Genomic DNA, 23,841 nt, shown 5'->3' on the forward strand with positions numbered 1-23,841 from the left:
GGAATAAATACTTGAAACGCAGAAAACAATAGCAACAAAATGACACGATCACATGCTATGTTTATAGTTTGGGTCTTGTACATCACATCATTCTGCTAATGATGTGATTCAGTCATCAAGTGACAACACTTGCATTTGGTCAGAAAACCTTAACCATCCTTGATCAACTGGCTAGTCAACTAGAGGCTTACTAGGGACATCGTTTTGTCTATATATCCACATATGCATTTATGTTTTCATTCAATACAATTATAGCATGGATAATAAATAATTATCTTGAAACAGGAAATATAATAATAACTATTTTATCATTGCCTTTAGGGCATATTTTCAACAGAAATCCCAAGCAAAAGTATAAAGTTTGGGTTACAAGATCATGAAGGTCTACTGGCTTGGACAAAAGTCTCGGGTTGACGGCGGAAGCGACTCAAGGAATCTCCATTGTTCACGGGACTCCATTCCCATAGAAAGAGCTGACCTGGATAAATTTCTATCTCACAAGGCTGCTATCCTAGACTCCTAGGTTTCGGGTTTGATGGCATCGTGCTCCTCCCCGATGAAATCTGGCCAAGACAATAGTGAGGGACAAGCCAGTGAGTACTTTGAATGTACTCGCAAACATCAAGAAAACAGATAAGTTAAAGCAGATGAGATGCATGCATAAACCACTTAATGACTCTATCATGCCATAATGATTAATTCACAGATGCATTCATGCAGATTAACCACTCCCACCAATGTTGTATAAACAAACAAGGAAGGTAAATAATCAATTATAAGCTTGTCGATCAGGCGTGTGAGGCAACACCTCAGAACGACAAGTAACAGGAGCCACGATCTGGTCCGGGTTAATCGTGTCATGTCGTGCTGGCACGCGGGGTGAGGATGGCGGTCCGGGGACGACCTTGCGTGCCGGACACGAGTACGATTAGCCTGTGCCGGTCGGGGCCTGTCTCGTGCCGTGCTGGTGTGCCTTCGGGCCTGCCCGATTGGCACGGCCGTTTGGCCAGATTTGCCCCCACACTCCCACACGCGCCACATGAGTACTGAACAGGGTAGCGTACTCTCGAGAATACGTTTAGGTGGGCCTGTAGCGGGGAGCAGAGGTCGTGGGCGTGAGGCACGCGAGCTCAGGGGAGATTCGGCACCAGGCACCACCGGATCCCCTTCCTTACCGCCGCCTCTTTTCTTGGAGGGGAGTAAAAGAAAGCAAAGGGACGGAGGACAAGTAGCGAGCCTCGAGGAACTTCTCGGCTCGGCTTCTCCTCCAACCCCATTCATTGCCTTTCCAGTGATTCCCACGGCCCGCAGCTAGCTCCGCCGTCGCGGTACCGGGAGGGGGGAGGGAGATCAGACTGTGAGATGGCCTCGCCGGAGCCATCGGCCGCGGCCGGCCAGAGGGCAGCGGTGGAGCCGCTCCAGCTGCCAACGCCGGAGGAGATCAAGGGGCAGGAGATGATGAACAACTGTGCCGTCCGGAGCGTCCTCAGTGGTGTCATGGGTAACCTCCAACTCAAATCTCTTGTTACTACTGGGGCGCATTATTACTATAACTCTGTAATTGCATTATGCTAGAACGATGCCCAGTTAATATGTCTCCATGATCTTGTTCAAATGCCATGCAATCAGAGTTTCTGAATGTTGTGACATGGATGTGTTTTTTCATTCTTTAGATGGTTAGCTTTTCACCTGTTTGTCTGACGAGTTGCAAATAAAACGATGCTAGTTCTGCAAGAGATGAACTTAATTTTATTTTGAGCAAGTACACGCTCGAACTTAAATATGTTCATATGTTGATTCGGTTGTACTCACTTGTAAAACTGTCTATTGTTAGTTAGTTAGTTGGTTACTCTAGCTGCTCAAAATCTTTTGGTGGCAATAAAACAAAACTTCTTTTCTCCAGTTTGATGATCCTTGATGTGAAATGGCATGTCATAATGCATAATGGAGATGCCTTTGTTTCAAGTTCTTCTTTTTAGGGTCATGTCTCTGTTTCAAGCGAACTTGCCTGGGACAGTTGGGGTCTAAGTTTTTGTAGTGATTCGTGTCAAGTAAAGTTGTGGTCATGAAATCAACCCAATTAAATTCCAGTACTTAACACATATCACCTTTCAAAGACATAAGATTGAGAGCATCTCTACATTTCAGATGACCAAGTATTCAGAAAGTGGTTGGATAAAGTCTCAAGTAGTCTGAAAGGGGTTTTGGTAGAGCATCAGAAAGGTTCCTGCTTAACAATGCACAATCGTTTTCCGCTGCAGCTACACGCAATGTGTCATAGCCTCATAGGCATACCACTTGCTTTGCAGAAAATAGCAAGGTCGACGTTGATTGAAGGTTGGTCTGACAGTGGTTCAACTTTTTTGTTAAATAGTCTGAAAATATTGATGTACTGCATTAGAAAGGTTACTGTTTGGCGGTGCGTCTCTCTGAATCATTTTCATGTCAGTGATGCAAGAAGTATAATGCAATAGACATACATCGGGGACATCCTGGTAACGGCTTGGTGTTTGATCATGTCAACACTGATGTTGTGGGCTTTCCTACCCTTATTCACAACCAATTTAGCCATTGGTAGGTTTGCGTTACCTCTGCCTTGGATGTTTGCCATCTTACCTCCTGGTGTACCTAGCAGTCATGTAATGAAGTAGTTTTTCATCTTCTGCCACCCTCCCCCCCACCTCTGGCTATCAGTTATTCCTTTTAGCATTGGTATGTGCCTTCCCTTGTTTGCATGCTTGATTTTGCAGTTTTCGCTGAGTGAATAAAATCGGTCAGAGCGGGTCTGATTCTTCCAGTTGTTTCCTAAAAAATGTTTGCTCTGATCCATTCATTCCATGTTTCTGCCGTTTCTGCTTCAAATGAAGAAACTTAACATTGGATCTAATGCTCCTACCTAACATTTCTTTTCCCCAGTATAGTTACTGTTAATAAGTGCATGCCATAACAGTGTGTTTGTGCAAGTGCGTCTACACGTGAGTACCATTTCACTTGTGCAATATATGTAGCTTTCCAACAGCTTGTTGATATTGTCAATTAATCTAGAACATGACAAAGGCCTGCGATGTTCAAGTATCTATTGTCTGATTTTGCCCTATTTAATGATTTGTTTGTTGATAGTTTAGAGGATAGAATCAGTGATGTTGATACCGTGCACTCTATTGTATGTATTGCCAAAGTATCAGTATTTCCTATAGTTTGACATTTGGTATCCGTAAGACAACAGACAACAATCAGTGTCTGGATTATTCCGTCCTATACTAACTTAGAAGTCATCTTGAGTTGTTATGTAATGCCTTGTGCTTCTGTGCCTGTAAATCATTTTGCGTCATGCTACACATCTTAGAGTTCCAGGTATGGGCTTATCCCACATGGGGCCCACTTACAAGTGCATAATGTTTCATAAAATGGATTTATGGAGTGTGCACAGCTGTTATTAACTGCACTGCTTTCATTCAATAGGGGGTGGTCTTGGTGTACTTATGGGACTATTTTTTGGAGCTTTGGAAAACCCAATAATGCAAGAGGAGATGACAGCAAGGCAACAAATAGTCTACCAGGCAAAACAGATGGGTAGAAAAAGTATGAGCCATGCTAAGACCTTTGCAGTAATGGGCTTGATTTTCTCTGCAGCTGAATGCGTCGTAGAGAAGGTAGATGCAGTGTGACATTTTTTTCCTTCCATTTATGAGCATTTCTGTAAAAAAATATACTTATTTGGACACTTGGAATGGTCATGTCCTGGCAGGCTCGGGCAAAGCATGACATTACCAATTCGGCAGTAGCTGGCTGTGTCACGGGAGGGGCTTTAGCTGCAAAAGGTATGTCTTTTTGTAATAATTGTGGATGAAAACCAACATTAATTTTTACGGTGGATCAATTTATGCTCCCAAGAGAATTTCCCTATCTGCAATCGTTACAGATGTTTTAGGTTTGCTTGAAGTGGATGTAAGAAAGGGAGTAACCTCACTCTAAAAGTAGTTTGGTTCTACTAGGGCAAGGTGAAGGGCAGTCGTACTCATCATGTAGCCGGTGTGCCAGGCCAGCAGTTTGTGTCCCAAATTCTCTGCTATGAGATTTCAGATAGTTTAATCAATGCTACATTTCTTTTTGGATGTAAGAAAGGGAGTAACCTCGCTCTAAAAGTAGTTTGGTTCTACTAGGGCAAGGTGAAGGGCAGTCATACTCATCATGTAGTCGGTGTGCCAGACCAGCAATTTGTGTCCCAAATTCGCTGTTATGAGATTTCAGATAGTTCAACCAATGCTATATTTCTGACTGTATTTGGGTGTTGAGAGATACTCATTATGTAGTTGGTGTGTCTTTTGACCACTTACCTTGTGTACCCGTTGATTCTTTACTTGTTACTCGAAATTGTAATTGCTTATTTTGCAACATTTTTTTTGTTACTTCTGATTCAGCTAATAAAGCAGTAAATCATAGTAATGAGGACAACAGAACCGCCAATAGTAATAAGCAAAACACTCTAGCACCACTAGCAAGTTCTTATGCTGTTGTCCGTTATGCAGCTCAATTTGATATTTCATCCGTAACAGAATTGGTATTTTTCTTTCAGGTGGCCCTCAAGCTTCATGTATCGGGTGCGTGGGTTTTGGTGCCTTCTCTGTGGCTATTGAGAAGTTCATGGAGCGATATAACTGAAGCGGATTCAGCATTGGCCGAAGAACTTTTTGGTTATTTCGCAATATTCAGTCGTTGGCATGTACTCAGAGATGGTGTAACCTGAATTTTACGTCTTGCGGCAATCCATGGCACTGAGTAGCTATATTATTTCTCCAGTCTGTAGCCAGGTTGATGCCATGGTATGTCGCATACGCATTTTCACTGATGCGATCTCGTACAATGTGAGCCGGGCTAGCTGCATTTCTATTCTAATTCCCACCTAGCAGGGGTGTTTCTTATATCTTTGCTTCAGAGAACTCGCTTTAACATATGTGGTGTCTGATCTCCATTGTCTCTGAATGGTTTCAGAGAACTCTATTTAACCTTTTATTACTTGTGCATACAGTTTGCATACCACAGCAATGACTTGAAACCTCATCAGGTCCAGAAAGTAAAAATATCATTATTTATTATAGCAAATAACAAGCGAGGACGATCAGTTCTCTGCAGTGGTCAATGTGATTACAGGCCAGTACACTTGTCAAGGTGCAAACATGTGTAGTGACTTGTGCCTAGAAGAAAACGTCTACAGACAGCATCCCTGCCCTAAAGGTTTACATCAGCATCAAGAAAGAGGGCACGCTGGGCGGTGCAAAACTACACCCAGAAATAACGAGTGCCTCCTAATAATCTATCTAGGGCTAGCCTAGTCGTCGATGATGGAGATGAGAAGGGATGCCTCCTGAGCATCGGGGCCCCGAGTCTCTGCAGTGAGGCAAGAAAACAAACACTGTCAACTGAAACAATCGAGGCAACACACAAGGATGCGGAACTGGAAAGAGCAGATCGGCAGTGCACCTGAATTAGGGAGGTTGGACATGATCTGCTTAACGATCCCACCGCCGTTGGAGCTCGGCTCGGCGTCTCCCTTCTCCTTCTCCTTGTCCTCGCCCTCACCTTTACTGTGATCAACACCTTCCCCGCTGCCGCTGCCGCTGCCGTGAGTCCCATGGCCAGACATGGCCATGCCGATCTTTGAAGCCATGGCGCTCAGTATCCCGGCCTGCTCGCCATTGCCGCCGCCGCCTTCGTCCTCGTCTTTCCCTCCCCTTCTCTCTTCCTCTGTTCAACTGAAGATTGTCAACTACTAAAACTGTACTAGAAACTACGCGACAAAGGCTACAGCCGAAGTAACTTGCCTGTGGCCGGCGGGTAAGGAGACGAGCTGGACAGCAGCTTGTGGAAGATGCCGTTGCCGGCCGCCTTCTCCTCGTCGCCGTCAGAGACAGCAAGCGCGTTCCCGTCGCCGTTGCCATTGCCTTCACCGCGGTCCTCAGCGCCGCCGCTCCCGTTAGTTCCCGACATGGCCACGCCGATCTTGGACGCCATGGTGCTCAGAAACCCGCCCTCCTCGACCACCGCAGCCTCCGCCTTCCCCTCCACCACGCGGCCAACGCCGGCTTCCTGCTCTTCCTCTCGCCCGCGCTTCTTCCCCTGCGCCATGGTCTCCTCCTGCTCCCTCCTCTCCGCCTCGCCCACCGAATCCTCCATCACGAACGAACTCGACTCACCAAAGTGTACTATGTGCTACTGACTGCAGCAAGGCAGGAACAGATCAGATGTTATCTTCCAGGAGCCGTGCCGCAGGAGGGATATATAGGGGGCTGGCGGCTGGCGCACACGCGTCCTGCGGCGATGCCCACCATGGCGGGGAGGCTCCTCGCGTGCTTGGCCTGGGGCCGCGTAGCCTGGCGCGCGGGGATTGGCCGGCCGTTGCCGCGATATTTTTAAGGTCGCTTTGTGGGTTGCGCTTTTGTTTTTCCGCTTCTCGATTTTGTGCACGCACAACTTCCGGCCGGGGCCCGGAGGCAGCGTCGTGCCGAGGGCGCGGTGGCCGGTGGATCGCAGGGGTTGTCGGTGGGGATGCCTGGGACAAAACTATACTTTTACTCTATGGGAATTTGGGAGTAGGTCGGTGGGATGCCTTTACAAATTTAGAGCAACTACAATAAAATACAGGCAGCAGGTTGTAAGGATTAAAATACTATATTTTCAATGAGTTGGATAAGAGACAAGGAAAGCGGGCTCTTCGTGAAGAGTCAGCTCTAGCACGTGCTCCTAGGTGCTTTGTGAGAATGAAAGGTGGACCATATATGATAAAAAATACTCTTTTATAGCTAACTATTATACAAGCTAGCTATAAGATGGGTTATAAGACTGTTTATAGCCAACAGTTGGCTATACTATTAACCATGCTCTTATACTCCCTCCCTCCGGAAATACTTGTCCTAGAGATGAACGTATCTAGACTTATTTTAGTTATAGATACATCCATTATATCCATATTTCCGGACGGAGGGAGTATTTGTACCTTTGTATCAGGGGCATCTAATAATCTTTTTAGGTTTGTCCCTACAAATATTATGTCCAGACAAGATATTTGTTTGCACAACCAGACAAGTTGAATCTTCTATAGTTACGAAGCACCGATACGACATATTTCGTGCATCTAATGAACAAGGTCTTTATAAAGTACATGGATAAGTTTGTCGTGATATTTATCGATGACATACTGGACTACTCCAAGAACCCCGAAGAGCACGCACAATACCTAAGGATTGTATTACGTGAGCTGCGTAAGCATCAGTTATACGCCAAATTTTGGTTAAAAGAAGTTGGATTTTTGGGCCACGTGATGACCCGGAAAGGCATAGCAGTGGATCGTGAGAAGGTCAAGGCCGTAAATGGATGGCAGCAACCAGCCAACGTGACAGATGTGCGGAGTTTCCTCGGAATGGTAGGATATTACCGGAGGTTCATTGAAGATTTCTCCACCATTCCCAAGCCCATGACACAGTTGCTCAAAAAGAATAAAAAGTTTGAATGAACTGAAGCATACGAGAATAGCTTTCAAGAGTTGAAGAAGAGACTGGCCACTTCACGAATGTTAATCGTCCCTGATCTACACAAGAATTTTGAAGTATACTGTGACGCCTCAAGGAAAGGCCTCGGATGTGTACTCATGCAAGAAGGAAAAGTCGTGGCTTACGCCTCAAGGCAATTAAGGCGACCCCACTCATGATTTGGAGTTAGACGCCGTGATACACGTTCTCAAGGAATGGAGACATTTCCTACTTGGAAATCGCTGTGAAATATACACCGATCACAAGAGTCTCAAGTATATCTTCACTCAGCCAAATATCAACCTCCGACAATGCCGTTGTTTAGAATTAATTAAAAAATATGATGTGGATATTCATTACCATCTTGGTAAGGCCAACGTGGTATGAGATACTCTCAGCAGGAACCCCACTCCAAACAATAGGACTGTACAAAGTTTAAGACCTGAGTTCATCTAGGAGTTCGCTCGGCTAAACCTGCTTCTCGTCCTAGAAGGAACTGTTGCACGACTAGAAGTACAACCCACTCTGGATGATCAGATCAAGAAGGTTCAGAACAAACACCCCAGTATTGAAGGCATAAAAAGAAAAGTGAGCCTAGGCAAGGCCCGAAGTTTATTATTGACGAGCAAGGGATATTATAGTACGACGACCGACTGTGTGTACCAAACCAAGAGGACCTCAAGGTGCAAATTTGGAAGAGGCTCACAACGTGGCGTATTCGATCCATCCAAGAGATGCAAAAATGTACAAGGATCTACAGACAAAATATTGGTGGCATGGAATGAAGAGGGACATCACTTCTTTCATTGCACGCTGTGATTCTTGCCAGCGAATCAAGGCAGAGCACCACAAGCCAGCAGGATTATTACAACCTATGAAGGTACCCGAATGGAAGTCGGATGAGGTATAGGCATGTATTTCATTGTCGGACTACCTTAGTCGCGGCACAAACACGACACTATATGGGTTATCACCGACCGACTCACCAAGGTGGCTCATTTCATTCCAGTGAAGACCACTTACTCCACACAGAAGCTAACCAGGTTGTACCTTGCTCGCATTGTGTGCTTACACGAGATCTCGAAGACCATACTGTCCGATCGAGGCACTCAGGTTACCTCAAGATTTTGAGATTATTTAAAACAAGCATTGGGAACGCAATTAGTGTTCAACACAACATATCACCCTTAGACTGGAGGAGAGACCGAGCGTGTGAATCAGATTCTCGAGGACATGCCCAGGGCATGTGTACTAACATATGGGAACAGTTGGGAGGAGAGTTTGCCTTACGCCGAGTTCTCCTACAACAACAGCTACGAGGCAAGTCTCCAAATGTCACCATTTGAAGCCTTGTATGGACGAAGGTGCCGTATACCACTAAATTGGTGAGAGACCGGGGATAGCCGTATCTTCGGCCCACAGATGCTTCAAGAGGCTGAGGGCAAAGTAAAAAATCATCAGGGACGGACTCAAGATAGCCCAAAGCCGTCAGAAGAGCTATTACGATCAAAAACACCGTGACATCGGCTTTGAGCCAAACGATTATGTGTACCTCAAAGTACCACAAATGAGGGGATTATAAAGATTTAAGGTCAAAGGCAAGTTGGCACCCCACTTCATAGGACCGTTCCGGATAATCGCGGAGAGGCCAGGTTGCCTATCAGGTCGACCTACCAGCAGAGTTGTCAGACGTACACGACGTCTTTCACATTTCTGAGCTAAGAAAGTGTTGGAAATATGCCCTAGAGGCAATGATAAAATAATTATTATTATATTTCCTGTTTCAAGATAATTGTTTATTATCCATGCTATAATTGTATTGAATGAAAGCATAGATACATGTGTGGATATATAGACAAAACAATGTCCCTAGCAAGCCTCTAGTTGGCTAGCCAGTTGATCAAGGATGGTTAAGGTTTTCTGACCATATGCAAGTGTTGTCACTTGATAACTGGATCACATCATTAGGAGAATCATGTGATGGACTAGACCCAAACTATGAACATAGCATGTGATCGTGTCATTTTGTTGCTATTGTTTTCTACGTGTCAAGTGTTCATTCCTGTGACCATGAGATCATGTAACTCACTGACACCGGAGGAATACCTTGTGTGTATCAAACGTCACAACGTTACTGGGTGACTATAAAGGTGCACTACATGTATCTCCCAAGGTGTCAGTTGTGTTAGCATGGATCAAGACTGGGATTTGTCACTCCGTATGACGGAGAGGTATCTCGGGGCCCACTCGGTTATACTACATCACATACAAGCCTTGCAAGCAATGTGACTCAAAGTGTAAGTCACGGGATCTTGTATTACGGAACGAGTAAAGAGACTTGCTGGTAACGAGATTGAAATAGGTATAGGGATACTGACGATCAAATCTCGGGCAAGTAACATACCGAAGGACAAAGGGAATGATATATGGGATTATATGAATCCTTGGAACAGAGGTTCAACCGATAAGATCTTCGTAGAATATGTAGGATCCAATATGGACATCCAGGTCCTGCTATTGGATATTGACCGAGGAGTGTCTCGGGTCATGTCTGCATAGTTCTTGAACCCGCAGGGTCTGCACACTTAAGGTTCGATGACATTTTAGTATAGTTGAGTTATATGTATTGGTGACCGAAGGTTGTTCTGAGTCCCGAATGACATCACGGACGTCACGAGGGTTTCCGAAATGGTCCGGAAACGAAGATTGATATATAGGATGGTTTCATTTGGTCACCGGAAAGATTTCGGGCATTACCGACACTGTACCGGGAGTGAAGAATGTTGGGGAACGTCGCATGGGAAACAAAAAAAATTTCTACGCGCACGAAGACCTATCATGGTGATGTCCATCTACAAGAGGGGATGGTTGATCTACGTACCCTTGTAGACCATACAGCAGAAGCGTTAGTGAACGCGGTTGATGTAGTGGAACGTCCTCACGTCCCTCGATCCGCCCCGCGAACCGTCCCACGAACCGTCCCGCGATCCGTCCCACGATCCGCTCCGATCTAGTGCCGAACGGACGACACCTCCGCGTTCAGCACACGTACAACTCGATGATGATCTCGGCCTTCTTGATCCAGCAAGAGAGACGGAGAGGTAGATGAGTTCTTCGGCAGCGTGACGGCGCTCCGGAGGTTGGTGGTGATCTAATCTCAGCAGGGCTCCGCCCGAGCTCCGCAGAAACGCGATCTAGAGGTAAAACCGTGGAGGTATGTGGTCGGGCTGGCGTGGCAAAAGTTGTCTCAAATCAGCCCTAAAACCCCATTATATATAGGAGGGAGGGAGGGGAGGAGGCAGCCTCAAAACCTAAAGGTTTGGCCGAAATTGGAGGTGGAGGAGTCCTACTCCAATCCTACTTGGAGTAGGATTCCACCTTCCCACTTGGAAACTCTTTCCACCTTGTGTTTTTTCCTTCTCAAACCTTATGGGCCTTAGTGGGAACTTATTCCAGCCCACTAGGGGCTGGTTTATCTCTTACCATAGACCATGAGACCCCTTGGGGCGTGACACCCCTCCTGATGGTCCCCGGCACCCCTCCCGGCACTCCCAGTACACTACCGATGAGCCCGAAACTTTTCCGGTAATGCACGAAAACCTTCCGGTAACCAAATGAGGTCATCCAATATATCAATCTTCGTTTCCGAACCATTCCGGAAACCCTCGTGACGTCTGTGATCTCATCCGGGACGCCGAACAACATTCGGTAACCAACCATATAACTCAAATACGCATAAAACAACGTCGAACCTTAAGTTTGCAGACCCTGCGGGTTCGAGAACTATGTAGACACGACCCGAGAGACTCCTCGGTCAATATCCAATAGCGGGACCTGGATGCCCATATTGTATCCTACATATTCTACGAAGATCTTATCGTTTGAACCTCAGTGCCAAGGATTCATATAATCCCGTATGTCATTCCCTTTGTCCTTCGGTATGTTACTTGCCTGAGATTCGGTCGTCAGTATCCGCATACCTATTTCAATCTCGTTTACCGGCAAGTCTCTTTACTCGTTCGGTAATACAAGATCCCGCAACTTACACTAATTCACATTGCTTGCAAGGCTTGTGTGTGATGTTGTATTACCGAGTGGGCCCCGAGATACCTCTCCGTCATACGGAGTGACAAATCCCAGCCTTGATCAATACTAACTCAACGAACACCTTCGGAGATACCTGTAGAGCATCTTCATAGTCACCCAGTTACGTTGCGACGTTTGATACACACAAAGCATTCCTCCGGTGTCAGTGAGTTATATGATCTCATGGTCATAGGAACAAATACTTGACACGCAGAAAACAGTAGCAACAAAATGACACGATCAACATGCTACGTCTATTAGTTTGGGTCTAGTCCATCACATGATTCTCCTAATGATGTGATCCCGTTATCAACTAACAACACTTGCCTATGGCCAGGAAACCTTGACCATCTTTGATCAACGAGCTAGTCAACTAGAGGCTTACTAGGGACAGTGTTTTGTCTATGTATCCACACAAGTATTGTGTTTCCAATCAATACAATTATAGCATGGATAATAAACGATTATCATGAACAAATAAATATAATAATAACTAATTATTATTGCCTCTAGGGCATATTTCCAACAACGAATGGGTTCCTCGTATTCACCGGGAGGATCCCACCCACCCGGGAGTGAGCCCAGTAGCACTAGGGTGGCGCACCAGCCCTTAGTGGGCTGGTGAGGCCAGACCAAGTGGGCTATGGCGCCATAAGGAGAAAAAACCAAAGGAAAAGAAAAAACAAGGAAAGAGGGAGGTGGGAAGGAAGGAGTGGACTCCTTCCCCCAAACCGAATTCGGGTGGGAGTCAACCTCCTCCCAACGGCCGGTGCCCTTGGGGATCCCTTGAGCCCAAAGGCTAGCCCCTCCCCTCCTCCTATATATATTGGTGGTTTTAGGGCTTTTGAGAAATAACTTCGCCACGTGCAAGTCAAACATATACCACGTAGTTCTTCCTCTAGATCGGATTTCTGCGGAGCTCGGGCGGAGCCGTGCAGGAGTAGATCATCACCATCACCGGCGCACCGTCACGCTGCCGGAGAACTCATCTACTTCTTCGTCTCTCTTGCTGGATCAAGAAGGCCGAGTTCGTCATCGAGCGGTACGTGTGCTGAACGCAGAGGTGTCGTCCGTTCGGCTCTAGATCGGAACGGATCGTGGGACGACGGTGATTTGAATCACGAAGCTGTACCACTTCATCAACCGCGTTTCTTAACGCTTCCCGCTTAGCGATCTACAAGGGTATGTGGATCCAATCTCCCTCTCATAGATGAACATCACCGTGATAGGTCTTCGTGTGCGTAGGAAATTTTTTGTTTCCCATGCAACGTTCCCCAACAGTGGCATCATGAGCTAGGTTCATGCGTAGATGTAATCTCGAGTAGAACACAAATTTTTTTATGGGCATTGATGTTCGATTTGCTTCCCTCCTTAGTCTTTTCTCGATTCGGCAGTATTTTTGGATTGGAGCGGCCCAGACCGATATTACTCGTACGCTTACGAGAGACTAGTTTCATTGACCAACATGCAACTCGTTGCATAAAGATGATTGGCGGGTGTCGGTTTCTTCAACTTTAGTTGAATTGGATTTGACCGAGACGGTCCTTGGAGAGAGGTTAAATAGCAATTTGCACATCTCCATTGTGGTTTTTGCGTAAGTAAGATGCGATCATACTAGATACCCATTGCAGCCACGTAAAACATGCACCAACAAATTAGAGGACGTCTAACTTGTTTTTGCAGGATATGCTTGTGATGTGATATGGCCAAAGACATGATGTGATATTGGATGTATGAGATGATCATGTTATAATAGTTAATATCGACTTGCACGTCGATGCTACGACAACCGGCAGGAGCCATAGGGTTGTCTTTAAACTAAAGTTTGTGTTTGCAGATGCGTTTACTATATTGCTAGGTAGTAGCTTTAGTAGTAATAGCATAGATAGCACGACAACCTCGATGGCGGCATGATGATGGAGATCATGGTGTGGCACCGGTGACAAGAAGATCATGCCGGTGCTTTGGTGATGGAGATCAAGAAGCACAAGATCATGGCCATATCATGTCACTTATGAATTGCATGTGATGTTAATCATTTCATGCACCTTATCTTGCTTAGAACGTTGGTAGCATTATAAGGTGACCCCTCACTAAAATTTCAAGATAAAATTATGTTCTCCCCGACTGTGCACCGTTGCGACAGTTTGTCGTTTCGAGACACCACGTGATGATCGGGTGTGATAGACTCAACATTGACATACAATGGGTGCAAAACAGTTGCGCATGGGAAACACTCGGGTTAAACTTGACGAGCCTAGCATGTGCAGACATGGCCTCGGAACACAAGAGACCGAAAGGTCGAGCATGAATCGTATAGTTGATATGATTAGCATAGAGATGTTTACCACTGAAACTATACTCAACTCACATGATGATCGGACTTGAGTTAGTGGATTTGGATCATGCACCACTCAAATGACTAGAGGGATGTATTTTTTGAGTGGGAGTTTATTAGTAATTTGATTAGTTAAACTCTAATTGTCTTGAACATAGTCTAAGTCCACTTTGCAATATTTTATGTTGTAGATCAATGGCTCACGCAGTAGCAACCCTGAATTTCAATACGTTCCTAGAGAAAGCTAAGTTGAAAGATGATGGAAGCAACTTTGTAGATTGGGCACATAATCTTAGGCTCATCCTACAAGCTGGGAAAAAGAATTATGTCCTTGATGCTGCGCTAAGAGATGAACCACCCGCTACGTCTGACCAAGATATTTTGAACGCTTGGCAATCGCGTAAGGAGGACTACTCAGTAGTTCAATGTGCAGTCTTGTATGGCCTAGAATCGGGACTTCAACGACGCTTTGAGCGTCATGGAGCATATGAGATGTTCCAGGAATTGAAGTTTATCTTTCAGAAGAATGCCCGGATTGAGAGGTATGAGACCTCTCATAAATCTATGCTTGCAAGACGGAGGAGAATTCGTCTGTCAGTGAACATGTGCTCAAAATGTGGGTACTCAAACCGTCTAGATGAGCAGGGGATTGAACTCCCGCAAGAGGCTATCACTCATAGAATTCTTCAATTACTTCCACCTAGCTATAAGAGCCTTGTGTTGAACTATAACATGCAAGGGATGAACAAGTCACCTGGCGAGTTATTCGCGATGCTGAAAGTCGGAGAGTCAGAACTCCGGAATAAGCATCAAGTGTTGATGGTCAATAAGACCACTGGGTTCAAGAGATACGGCAAATGCAAGAAGGGTAACTCCAAGAAGAGCGGCAAAACTGTTGCCAATCCGACGAAGAAACCCAAGGATGGACCTAAGCCGGAAACATAGTGCTATTATTGCAAGGGGATGGGTCACTGGAAGCGCAACTGCCCCAAGTATTTGGCTGATAAGAAGGCGGCCAAAGAAAAATCAGGTATATGTGATATACATGTTATTGATGTGTACTTAACCAACTCTCATAGTAGTGCCTGGGTATTTGATGTCGGTTTTGTTGCTCATATTTGCAACTCGAAGCAGGAGATGTGTAATAAACGAAGGCTGGCGAAGGATGAAGTGACGATGCGCGTGGGAAATGGTTCCAAGGTTGATGCAATCGTCGTCGGCACATTATCACTTCAGTTACCATCACGATTAGGTATGAACTTAAATAATTGTTATTTAGTGCCTGCGTTAAGCATGAACATTATATTTGGATCTTGTTTATTGCGAGACAGTTACTTGTTTAAGTCAGAGAATAATGGTTGTTCTACTTGTATGAGTAATATCTTTTATGGTCATGCACCCAATGTGAGAGGTTTGTTCATATTGAATCTTGATTGTGATGATACACATATACATAACATTGAGACCAAAAGATGTAGACTTAACAATGATACCACCACGTTTTTGTGGCACTGCCGCTTAGGTCATATTGGAGTAAAGCGCATGAAGAAACTCCATTCCGATGGGCTTTTGAAGTCACTTGATTTTGAATCACTTGACACGTGCGAACCATGCCTCATGGGCAAGATGACTAAGACTCCGTTCTCTGGAACAATGGAGCGTGCAAGTGACCTGTTGGAGATCATACATGTTGGGGAACGTCGCATGGGAAACAAAAATTTTCCTACGCGCACGAAGACCTATCATGGTGATGTCCATCTACGAGAGGGGATGAGTGATCTACGTACCCTTGTAGATCGTACAGCAGAAGCGTTAGAGAACGCGGTTGATGTAGTGGAACGTCCTCACGTCCCTCGATCCGCCCCGCGAACAATCCCGCGACCAGTCCCACGATCTAGTACCGAACGGACGGCACCTCCGCGTTCAGCACACGTACAGCTCGACGATGATCTCGGCCTTCTTGATCCAGCAAGAGAGACGGAGAGGTAGAAGAGTTCTCCGGCAGCATGACGGCGCTCCGGAGGTTGGTGATGATCTTGTCTCAGCAGGGCTCCGCCCGAGCTCCGCAGAAACACGATCTAGAGGAAAAACTATGGAGGTATGTGGTCGGGCAGCCGTGAGAAAGTCGTCTCAAATCTGTCCTAAAAGCCCCATATATATAGGAGGAGGGAGGGGGACCTTGCCTTGGGGTCCAAGGGACTCCCAAGGGGTCGGCCGAGCCAAGGGGGGGAGGACTCCCCCCCCAAACCGAGTTGGACTTGGTTTGGTGGGAGGAGTCCCCCTCCCTTCCCACTTCTTCCCTCTTTTTTTTTTCTTTTCCTTTGATTTTCTTTTCTTGGCGCATAGGCCTCCTTGGGGCTGTCCCACCAGCCCACTAAGGGCTGGTGTGTCTCCCCAAAGCCTATGGGCTTCCCCGGGGTGGGTTGCCCCCCCGGTGAACTCCCGGAACCCATTCGTCATTCCCGGTACATTCCCGGTAACTCCGAAAACCTTCCAGTAATCAAATGAGGTCATCCTATATATCAATCTTCGTTTCCGGACCATTCCGGAAACCCTCGTGACGTCCGTGATCTCATCCGGGACTCCGAACAACATTCGGTAACCAACCATATAACTCAAATACGCATAAAACAACGTCGAACCTTAAGTGTGCAGACCCTGCGGGTTCGAGAACTATGTAGACATGACCCGAGAGACTCCTCAGTCAATATCCAATAGCGGGACCTGGATGCCCATATTGGATCCTACATATTCTACGAAGATCTTATCGTTTGAACCTCAGTGCCAAGGATTCGTATAATCCCGTATGTCATTCCCTTTGTCCTTCGGTATGTTACTTGCCCGAGATTCGATCGTCAGTATCCGCATACCTATTTCAATCTTATTTACCGGCAAGTCTCTTTACTCGTTCCGTAATACAAGATCCCGCAACTTACACTAAGTTACATTGCTTGCAAGGCTTGTGTGTGATGTTGTATTACCGAGTGGGCCCCGAGATACCTCTCCGTCACACGGAGTGACAAATCCCAGTCTTGATCCATACTAACTCAACTAACACCTTCGGAGATACCTGTAGAGCATCTTTATAGTCACCCAGTTACGTTGCGACGTTTGATACACACAAAGCATTCCTCCGGTGTCAGTGAGTTATATGATCTCATGGTCATAGGAATAAATACTTGACACGCAGAAAAACAGTAGCAACAAAATGACACGATCAACATGCTACGTCTATTAGTTTGGGTCTAGTTCATCACGTGATTCTCCCAATGACGTGATCCAGTTATCAAGCAACAACACCTTGTTCATAATCAGAAGACACTGACTATCATCGATCAACTGGCTAGCCAACTAGAGGCATGCTAGGGACGGTGTTTTGTCTATGTATCCACACATGTAAATGAGTCTTCATTCAATACAATTATAGCATGGATAATAAACTATTATCTTGATACAGGAATTATAATAATAACTATACATTTATTATTGCCTCTAGGGCATAATTCCAACAGTCTCCCACTTGCACTAGAGTCAATAATCTAGCCCTTACATCACCATGTGATTTACATTGTAATAAATCTAACACCGATACAGTTCTGGTGTCGATCATGTTTTGGCCGTGGAAGAGGTTTAGTCAGCGGGTCTGCTACATTCAGATCCGTGTGCACTTTGCATATATTTACGTCCTCCTCCTCGACGTAGTCGCGGATGAGGTTGAAGCGTCGTTTGATGTGTCTGGTCTTCTTGTGAAACCTTGGTTCCTTTGCTAAGGCAATGGCACCAGTGTTGTCACAGAACAAGGTTATTGGATCCAGTGCACTTGGCACCACTCCAAGATCCGTCATGAACTGCTTCATCCAGACACCCTCCTTAGCCGCCTCCGAGGCAGCCATGTACTCTGCTTCACATATAGAATCTGCTATGACGCTTTGCTTGGAACTGCACCAGCTTACTGCACCCCCATTGAGAATAAATACGTATCCGGTTTGCGACTTAGAGTCGTCCGGATCTGTGTCAAAGCTTGCATCAACGTAACCCTTTACGGCGAGCTCTTCGTCACCTCCATACACGAGAAACATCTCCTTAGTCCTTTTCAGGTACTTCAGGATATTCTTGACCGCTGTCCAGTGATCCACTCCTGGATTACTCTGGAACCTGCCTGCCATACTTATGGCCAGGCTAACATCCGGTCTAGTGCACAGCATTGCATACATGATAGAGCCTATGGCTGAAGCATAGGGGACGGAGCGCATATGCTCTCTATCTTCATCAGTTGCTGGGACTGAGTCTTACTCAATCTTGTACCTTGTAACACTGGCAAGAACCCTTTCTTGGACTGTTCCATTTTGAACCTCTTCAAAACTTTATCAAGGTATGTGCTTTGTGAAAGTCCTATCAGGCGTTTGGATCTATCCCTATAGATCTTAATGCCTAGAATGTAAGTAGCTTCTCCTAGGTCCTTCATAGAGAAACTTTTATTCAAGTAACCTTTTATGCTCTCCAAAAGCTCTACGTTGTTTCCAATCAGTAATATGTCATCCACATATAATATTAGAAACGCCACAGAGCTCCCACTCACTTTCTTGTAAATACAAGATTCTCCAACCACTTGTATAAACCCAAATGCTTTGATCACCCCATCAAAGCGTTTGTTCCAACTCCGAGATGCTTGCACTAGTCCATAAATGGATCGCTGGAGCTTGCACACCTTGCTAGCATTTTTAGGATCGACAAAACCTTCGGGTTGCATCATATACAACTCTTCCTTAAGGAAACCGTTAAGGAATGCCGTTTTGACATCCATCTGCCAGATTTCATAATCGAAAAATGCAGCTATTGCTAACATGATTCTGACGGACTTAAGCATCTCTACGGGTGAGAAGGTCTCATCGTAGTCAACTCCTGGAACTTGTGAAAAACCCTTTGCCACAAGTCGAGCTTTATAAACGGTCACATTACCGTCAACGTCCGTCTTCTTCTTAAAGATCCATTTGTTCTGAATAGCCTTGCGGCCCTCAGGTAGTATCTCCAAAGTCCACACTTTGTTCTCATACATGGATCCTATCTCGGATTTCATGGCTTCTAGCCATTTGTTGGAATCTGGGCCCACCATTGCTTCTTCATAATTTGCAGGTTCATTGTTGTCTAACAACATGATTGACAAGACGGGATTACCGTACAACTCTGGAGCAGTGCGTGATCTCGTCGACCTGCGTGGTTCAACAGAAACTTGAACTGGGGTTTCATGATCATCATCATTAACTTCCTCCTCAACTGGCGTCGCAACGACAGAGGTTTCCCCTTGCCCTGCGCCACCATTCAGAGGGATGAGAGGTTCGACAACCTCGTCAAGTTCTATCTTCCTCCCACTCAATTCTCTCGAGAGAAACTCCTTCTCGAGAAAAGTTCCGTTCTTAGCAACAAACACTTTGCCCTCGGATCTGAGATAGAAGGTGTACCCAACTGTCTCTTTTGGGTAACCTATGAAGACGCACTTTTCCGCTTTGGGTTCCAGCTTTTCAGGCTGAAGCTTTTTGACATAAGCATCACATCCCCAAACTTTAAGAAACGATAACTTTGGCCTCTTGCCATACCATAGCTCATATGGTGTTGTCTCAACGGATTTTGATGGTGCCCTATTTAAAGTGAATGCAGCTGTTTCTAATGCATAACCCCAAAATGATAACGGCAAATCAGTAAGAGACATCATAGATCGCACCATCTCTAACAAAGTACGATTACGACGTTCGGACACACCATTACGCTGTGGTGTTCCAGGCGGTGTTAAATGCGAAACAATTCCACATTGTCTTAAGTGAGTACCAAATTCGAAACTCAGATATTCACCCCCACGATCAGACCGTAGGAACTTGATCTTTTTGTTACGATGATTTTCCACTTCACTCTGAAATTGCTTGAACTTTTCAAATGTTTCAGACTTGTGCTTCATCAAGTAGACATAACCATATCTACTTAAATCGTCAGTGAAGGTGAGAAAATAACGATATCCGCCGCGTGCCTCCACGCTCATTGGACCACACACATCGGTATGTATGATTTCCAACAAGTCACTTGTACGCTCCATTGTTCCGGAGAACGGAGTCTTAGTCATCTTGCCCATGAGGCATGGTTCGCACGTGTCAAGTGAATCAAAGTCAAGTGACTCCAAAAGTCCATCAGCATGGAATTTCTTCATGCGCTTTACACCAATATGACCCAAGCGGCAGTGCCACAAAAATATGGCTCTATCATTGTTTACTCTAACTCTTTTGGTCTCAATGTTATGTATATGCGTATCGCTATCAAGATTCAATATGAACAATCCTCTCACATTCGGTGCATGACCATAGAAGATGTTACTCGTAGAAATAGAACAACCATTATTCTCAGACTTAAAAGAGTAACCGTCTCGCAATAAACAAGATCCAGATATAATGTTCATGCTCAACGCAGGCACTAAATAACAATGATTTAAGTTCATCACTAATCCCGATGGTAGTTGAAGTGACACTGTGCCGACGGCGATTGCATCAACCTTGGAACCGTTTCCTACACGCATCATCACTTCGTCTTTCGCCAGCCTTCGTCTATTCCACAGTTCCTGCTTCGAGTTGCAAATGTGAGCAACAGAACCGGTATCGAATACCCAGGCACTACTACGAGAGCCGGTTAAGTACACATCAATAACATGTATATCAAATATACCTGATTTTTCTTTGCCCGCCTTCTTATCTGCCAGATACTTGGGGCAATTGCGCTTCCAGTGACCCATACCCTTGCAATAGAAGCACTCTGTTTCAGGCTTAGGTCCAGCCTTTGGTTTCTTCGGCGGATTGGCAACAGGCTTGCCGCTCTTCTTCGAATTTCCCTTCTTGCCTTTGCCGTTTCTCTTGAAACTAGTGGTCTTGCTCACCATCAACACTTGATGCTCTTTACGGAGTTCAGACTCTGCGACTTTCAGCATCGCAAACAACTTGCCGGGAGACTTGTTCATCCCTTGCATGTTGTAGTTCAACACCAAGCCTTTATAGCTTGGCGGCAGTGATTGAAGGATTCTGTCAGTGATAGCTTCTTGCGGGAGTTCAATCCCCAGTTCAGCTAGACGGTTTGAGTACCCAGACATTTTGAGCACATGTTCACTGACAGACGAGTTTTCCTCCATCTTGCAAGCATAGAATTTATCGGAGGTCTCATACCTCTCGATCCGGGCGTTCTTCTGAAAGATAAACTTCAACTCCTGGAACATCTCAAATGCTCCATGACGCTCAAAGCGACGTTGAAGTCCCGGTTCTAAGCCATACAAGACTGCACATTGAACTATTGAGTAGTCCTCCTTACGCGCTAACCAAGCGTTCTTAACATCCTGATCAGCCGTAGCGGGTGGTTCATCTCCTAGCGCAGCATTAAGGACATAATCCTTCTTTCCAACTTGTAAGATTAGCTTAAGATTATGAGCCCAGTCTACAAAGTTGCTTCCATCATCTTTCAACTTAGCTTTCTCTAGGAACGTATTAAAATTCAGGATGACACTTGCGTGAGCCATGATCTACAACACAAATATATCCAAAGTGGACCTAGACTATGTTCAAGATAATTAGAGTTCAACTTAATCAAATTATATGCTAAACTCCCACTCAAAAAGTACATCTCTCTAGTCATTTGAGTGGTTCATGATCCACTTACACTATCCCAAGTCCGATCATCACGTGAGTTGAGTATAGTTTCAGTGGTAAGCATCCTTATGCTAATCATATCAACTATATGATTCATGATCGACCTTTCGGTCTCATGTGTTCCGAGGCCATGTCTGCACATGCTAGGCTCGTCAAGCTTAACCCGAGTGTTCCGCGTGCGCAACTGTTTTGCACCCGTTGTATGTGAACGTTGAGTCTATCACACCCGATCATCACGTGGTGTCTCGAAACGACGAACTATAGCAACGGTGCACAGTCGGGGAGAACACAATTTCGTCTTGAAATTTTAGTCAGAGATCACCTCATAATGCTACCGTCGTTCTAAGCAAAATAAGGTGCATAAAAGGATTAACATCACCTGCAATTCATAAGTGACATGATATGGCCATCATCACGTGCTTCTTGATCTCCATCACCAAAGCACCGGCACGATCTTCTTGTCACCGGCGCCACACCATGATCATCCATCAACGTGTTGCCATCGTGGTTGTCGTGCTACTTATGCTATTACTACTATAGCTACATCCTAGCAAAATAGTAAACGCATCTGCAAGCACATATGTTAGTATAAAGACAACCCTATGGCTCCTGCCGGTTGCCGTACCATCGACGTGCAAGTCGATATTTCTATTACAACATGATCATCTCATACATCCAATATATCACATCACATCGTTGGCCATATCACATCACAATCATACCCTGCAAAAACAAGTTAGACGTCCTCTAATTTTGTTGTTGCAAGTTTTACGTGGTGACCAAGGGTATCTAGTAGGATCGCATCTTACTTACGCAAACACCACAACGGAGATATATGAGTTGCTATTTAACCTCATCCAAGGACCTCCTCGGTCAAATCCGATTCAACTAAAGTTGGAGAAACCGACACTTGCCAGTCATCTTTGAGCAAAGGGGGTTACTCGTAACGATGAAACCAGTCTCTCGTAAGCGTACGAGTAATGTCGGTCCAAGCCGCTTCAATCCAACAATACCGCGGAATCAAGAAAAGACTAAGGAGGGCAGCAAAACGGACATCACCGCCCACAAAACCTTTTGTGTTCTACTCGAGAAGACATCTACGCATGAACCTAGCTCTGATACCACTGTTGGGGAACGTCGCATGGGAAACAAAAATTTTCCTACGCGCACGAAGACCTATCATGGTGATGTCCATCTACGAGAGGGGATGAGTGATCTACGTACCCTTGTAGATCGTACAGCAGAAGCGTTAGAGAACGCGGTTGATGTAGTGGAACGTCCTCACGTCCCTCGATCCACCCCGAGAACAATCCCGCGATCAGTCCCACGATCTAGTACCGAACGGACGGCACCTCGTGACGTCCGTGATCTCATCCGGGACTCCGAACAACATTCGGTAACCAACCATATAACTCAAATACGCATAAAACAACGTCGAACCTTAAGTGTGCAGACCCTGCGGGTTCGAGAACTATGTAGACATGACCCGAGAGACTCCTCGGTCAATATCCAATAGCGGGACCTGGGTGCCCATATTGGATCCTACATATTCTACGAAGATCTTATCGTTTGAACCTCAGTGCCAAGGATTCGTATAATCCCGTATGTCATTCCCTTTGTCCTTCGGTATGTTACTTGCCCGAGATTCGATCGTCAGTATCCGCATACCTATTTCAATCTCGTTTACCGGCAAGTCTCTTTACTCGTTCCGTAATACAAGATCCCGCAACTTACACTAAGTTACATTGCTTGCAAGGCTTGTGTGTGATGTTGTATTATCGAGTGGGCCCCGAGATACCTCTCCGTCACACGGAGTGACAAATCCCAGTCTTGATCCATACTAACTCAACTAACACCTTCGGAGATACCTGTAGAGCATCTTTATAGTCACCCAGTTACGTTGCGACGTTTGATACACACAAAGCATTCCTCCGGTGTCAGTGAGTTATATGATCTCATGGTCATAGGAATAAATACTTGACACGCAGAAAAACAGTAGCAACAAAATGACACGATCAACATGCTACGTCTATTAGTTTGGGTCTAGTCCATCACGTGATTCTCCCAATGACGTGATCCAGTTATCAAGCAACAACACCTTGTTCATAATCAGAAGACACTGACTATCATCGATCAACTGGCTAGCCAACTAGAGGCATGCTAGGGACGGTGTTTTGTCTATGTATCCACACATGTAAATGAGTCTTCATTCAATACA

The 23,841-nt window shown here is 45.4% G+C and overlaps 2 protein-coding genes across 2 annotated transcripts; one reads left to right on the forward strand and one right to left on the reverse strand.

Moving 5' to 3' along the window:
• Positions 1 to 1,163: 1,163 nt before the first annotated feature.
• LOC123448885 (mitochondrial import inner membrane translocase subunit TIM22-4-like) lies at positions 1,164 to 4,922 on the forward strand. The gene is made up of 4 exons (XM_045125919.1): positions 1,164 to 1,501; positions 3,463 to 3,653; positions 3,749 to 3,821; positions 4,577 to 4,922. Exons 1-4 carry the CDS (start codon positions 1,363 to 1,365, stop codon positions 4,660 to 4,662), a joined length of 489 nt encoding a protein of 162 aa, XP_044981854.1. The 5' UTR covers positions 1,164 to 1,362; the 3' UTR covers positions 4,663 to 4,922.
• A 142-nt stretch (positions 4,923 to 5,064) lies between these two features.
• On the reverse strand, positions 5,065 to 6,360 carry LOC123448884 (protein qua-1-like). Its single transcript, XM_045125918.1, has 3 exons — positions 5,823 to 6,360; positions 5,482 to 5,745; positions 5,065 to 5,388 (listed from the first exon to the last, which is right to left on the reverse strand). The coding sequence occupies exons 1-3, from the start codon at positions 6,172 to 6,174 to the stop codon at positions 5,330 to 5,332; spliced, it is 675 nt and encodes a 224-aa protein (XP_044981853.1). The 5' UTR covers positions 6,175 to 6,360; the 3' UTR covers positions 5,065 to 5,329.
• Positions 6,361 to 23,841: the final 17,481 nt, after the last annotated feature.

This window comes from Hordeum vulgare, chromosome 4H (genome assembly GCF_904849725.1).
Source record: "Hordeum vulgare subsp. vulgare chromosome 4H, MorexV3_pseudomolecules_assembly, whole genome shotgun sequence".
Lineage (NCBI taxonomy): Eukaryota > Viridiplantae > Streptophyta > Magnoliopsida > Poales > Poaceae > Hordeum > Hordeum vulgare.

Excerpts from the sequence above, each read along its gene's own strand:
- LOC123448885 (XM_045125919.1), top strand. The coding sequence starts at position 1,363 with ATGGCCTCGCCGGAGCCATCGGCCGCGGCCGGCCAGAGGGCAGCGGTG. Across the intron at positions 1,502-3,462 it reads CGTCCTCAGTGGTGTCATGG|GGGGTGGTCTTGGTGTACTT; the intron begins GTAACCTCCAAC and ends TTCATTCAATAG. Across the intron at positions 3,822-4,576 it reads AGGGGCTTTAGCTGCAAAAG|GTGGCCCTCAAGCTTCATGT; the intron begins GTATGTCTTTTT and ends TTTTTCTTTCAG.
- LOC123448884 (XM_045125918.1), bottom strand. The coding sequence starts at position 6,174 with ATGGAGGATTCGGTGGGCGAGGCGGAGAGGAGGGAGCAGGAGGAGACC. Across the intron at positions 5,746-5,822 it reads TCCTTACCCGCCGGCCACAG|AGGAAGAGAGAAGGGGAGGG; the intron begins GCAAGTTACTTC and ends TCAGTTGAACAG. Across the intron at positions 5,389-5,481 it reads GTCCAACCTCCCTAATTCAG|AGACTCGGGGCCCCGATGCT; the intron begins GTGCACTGCCGA and ends GCCTCACTGCAG.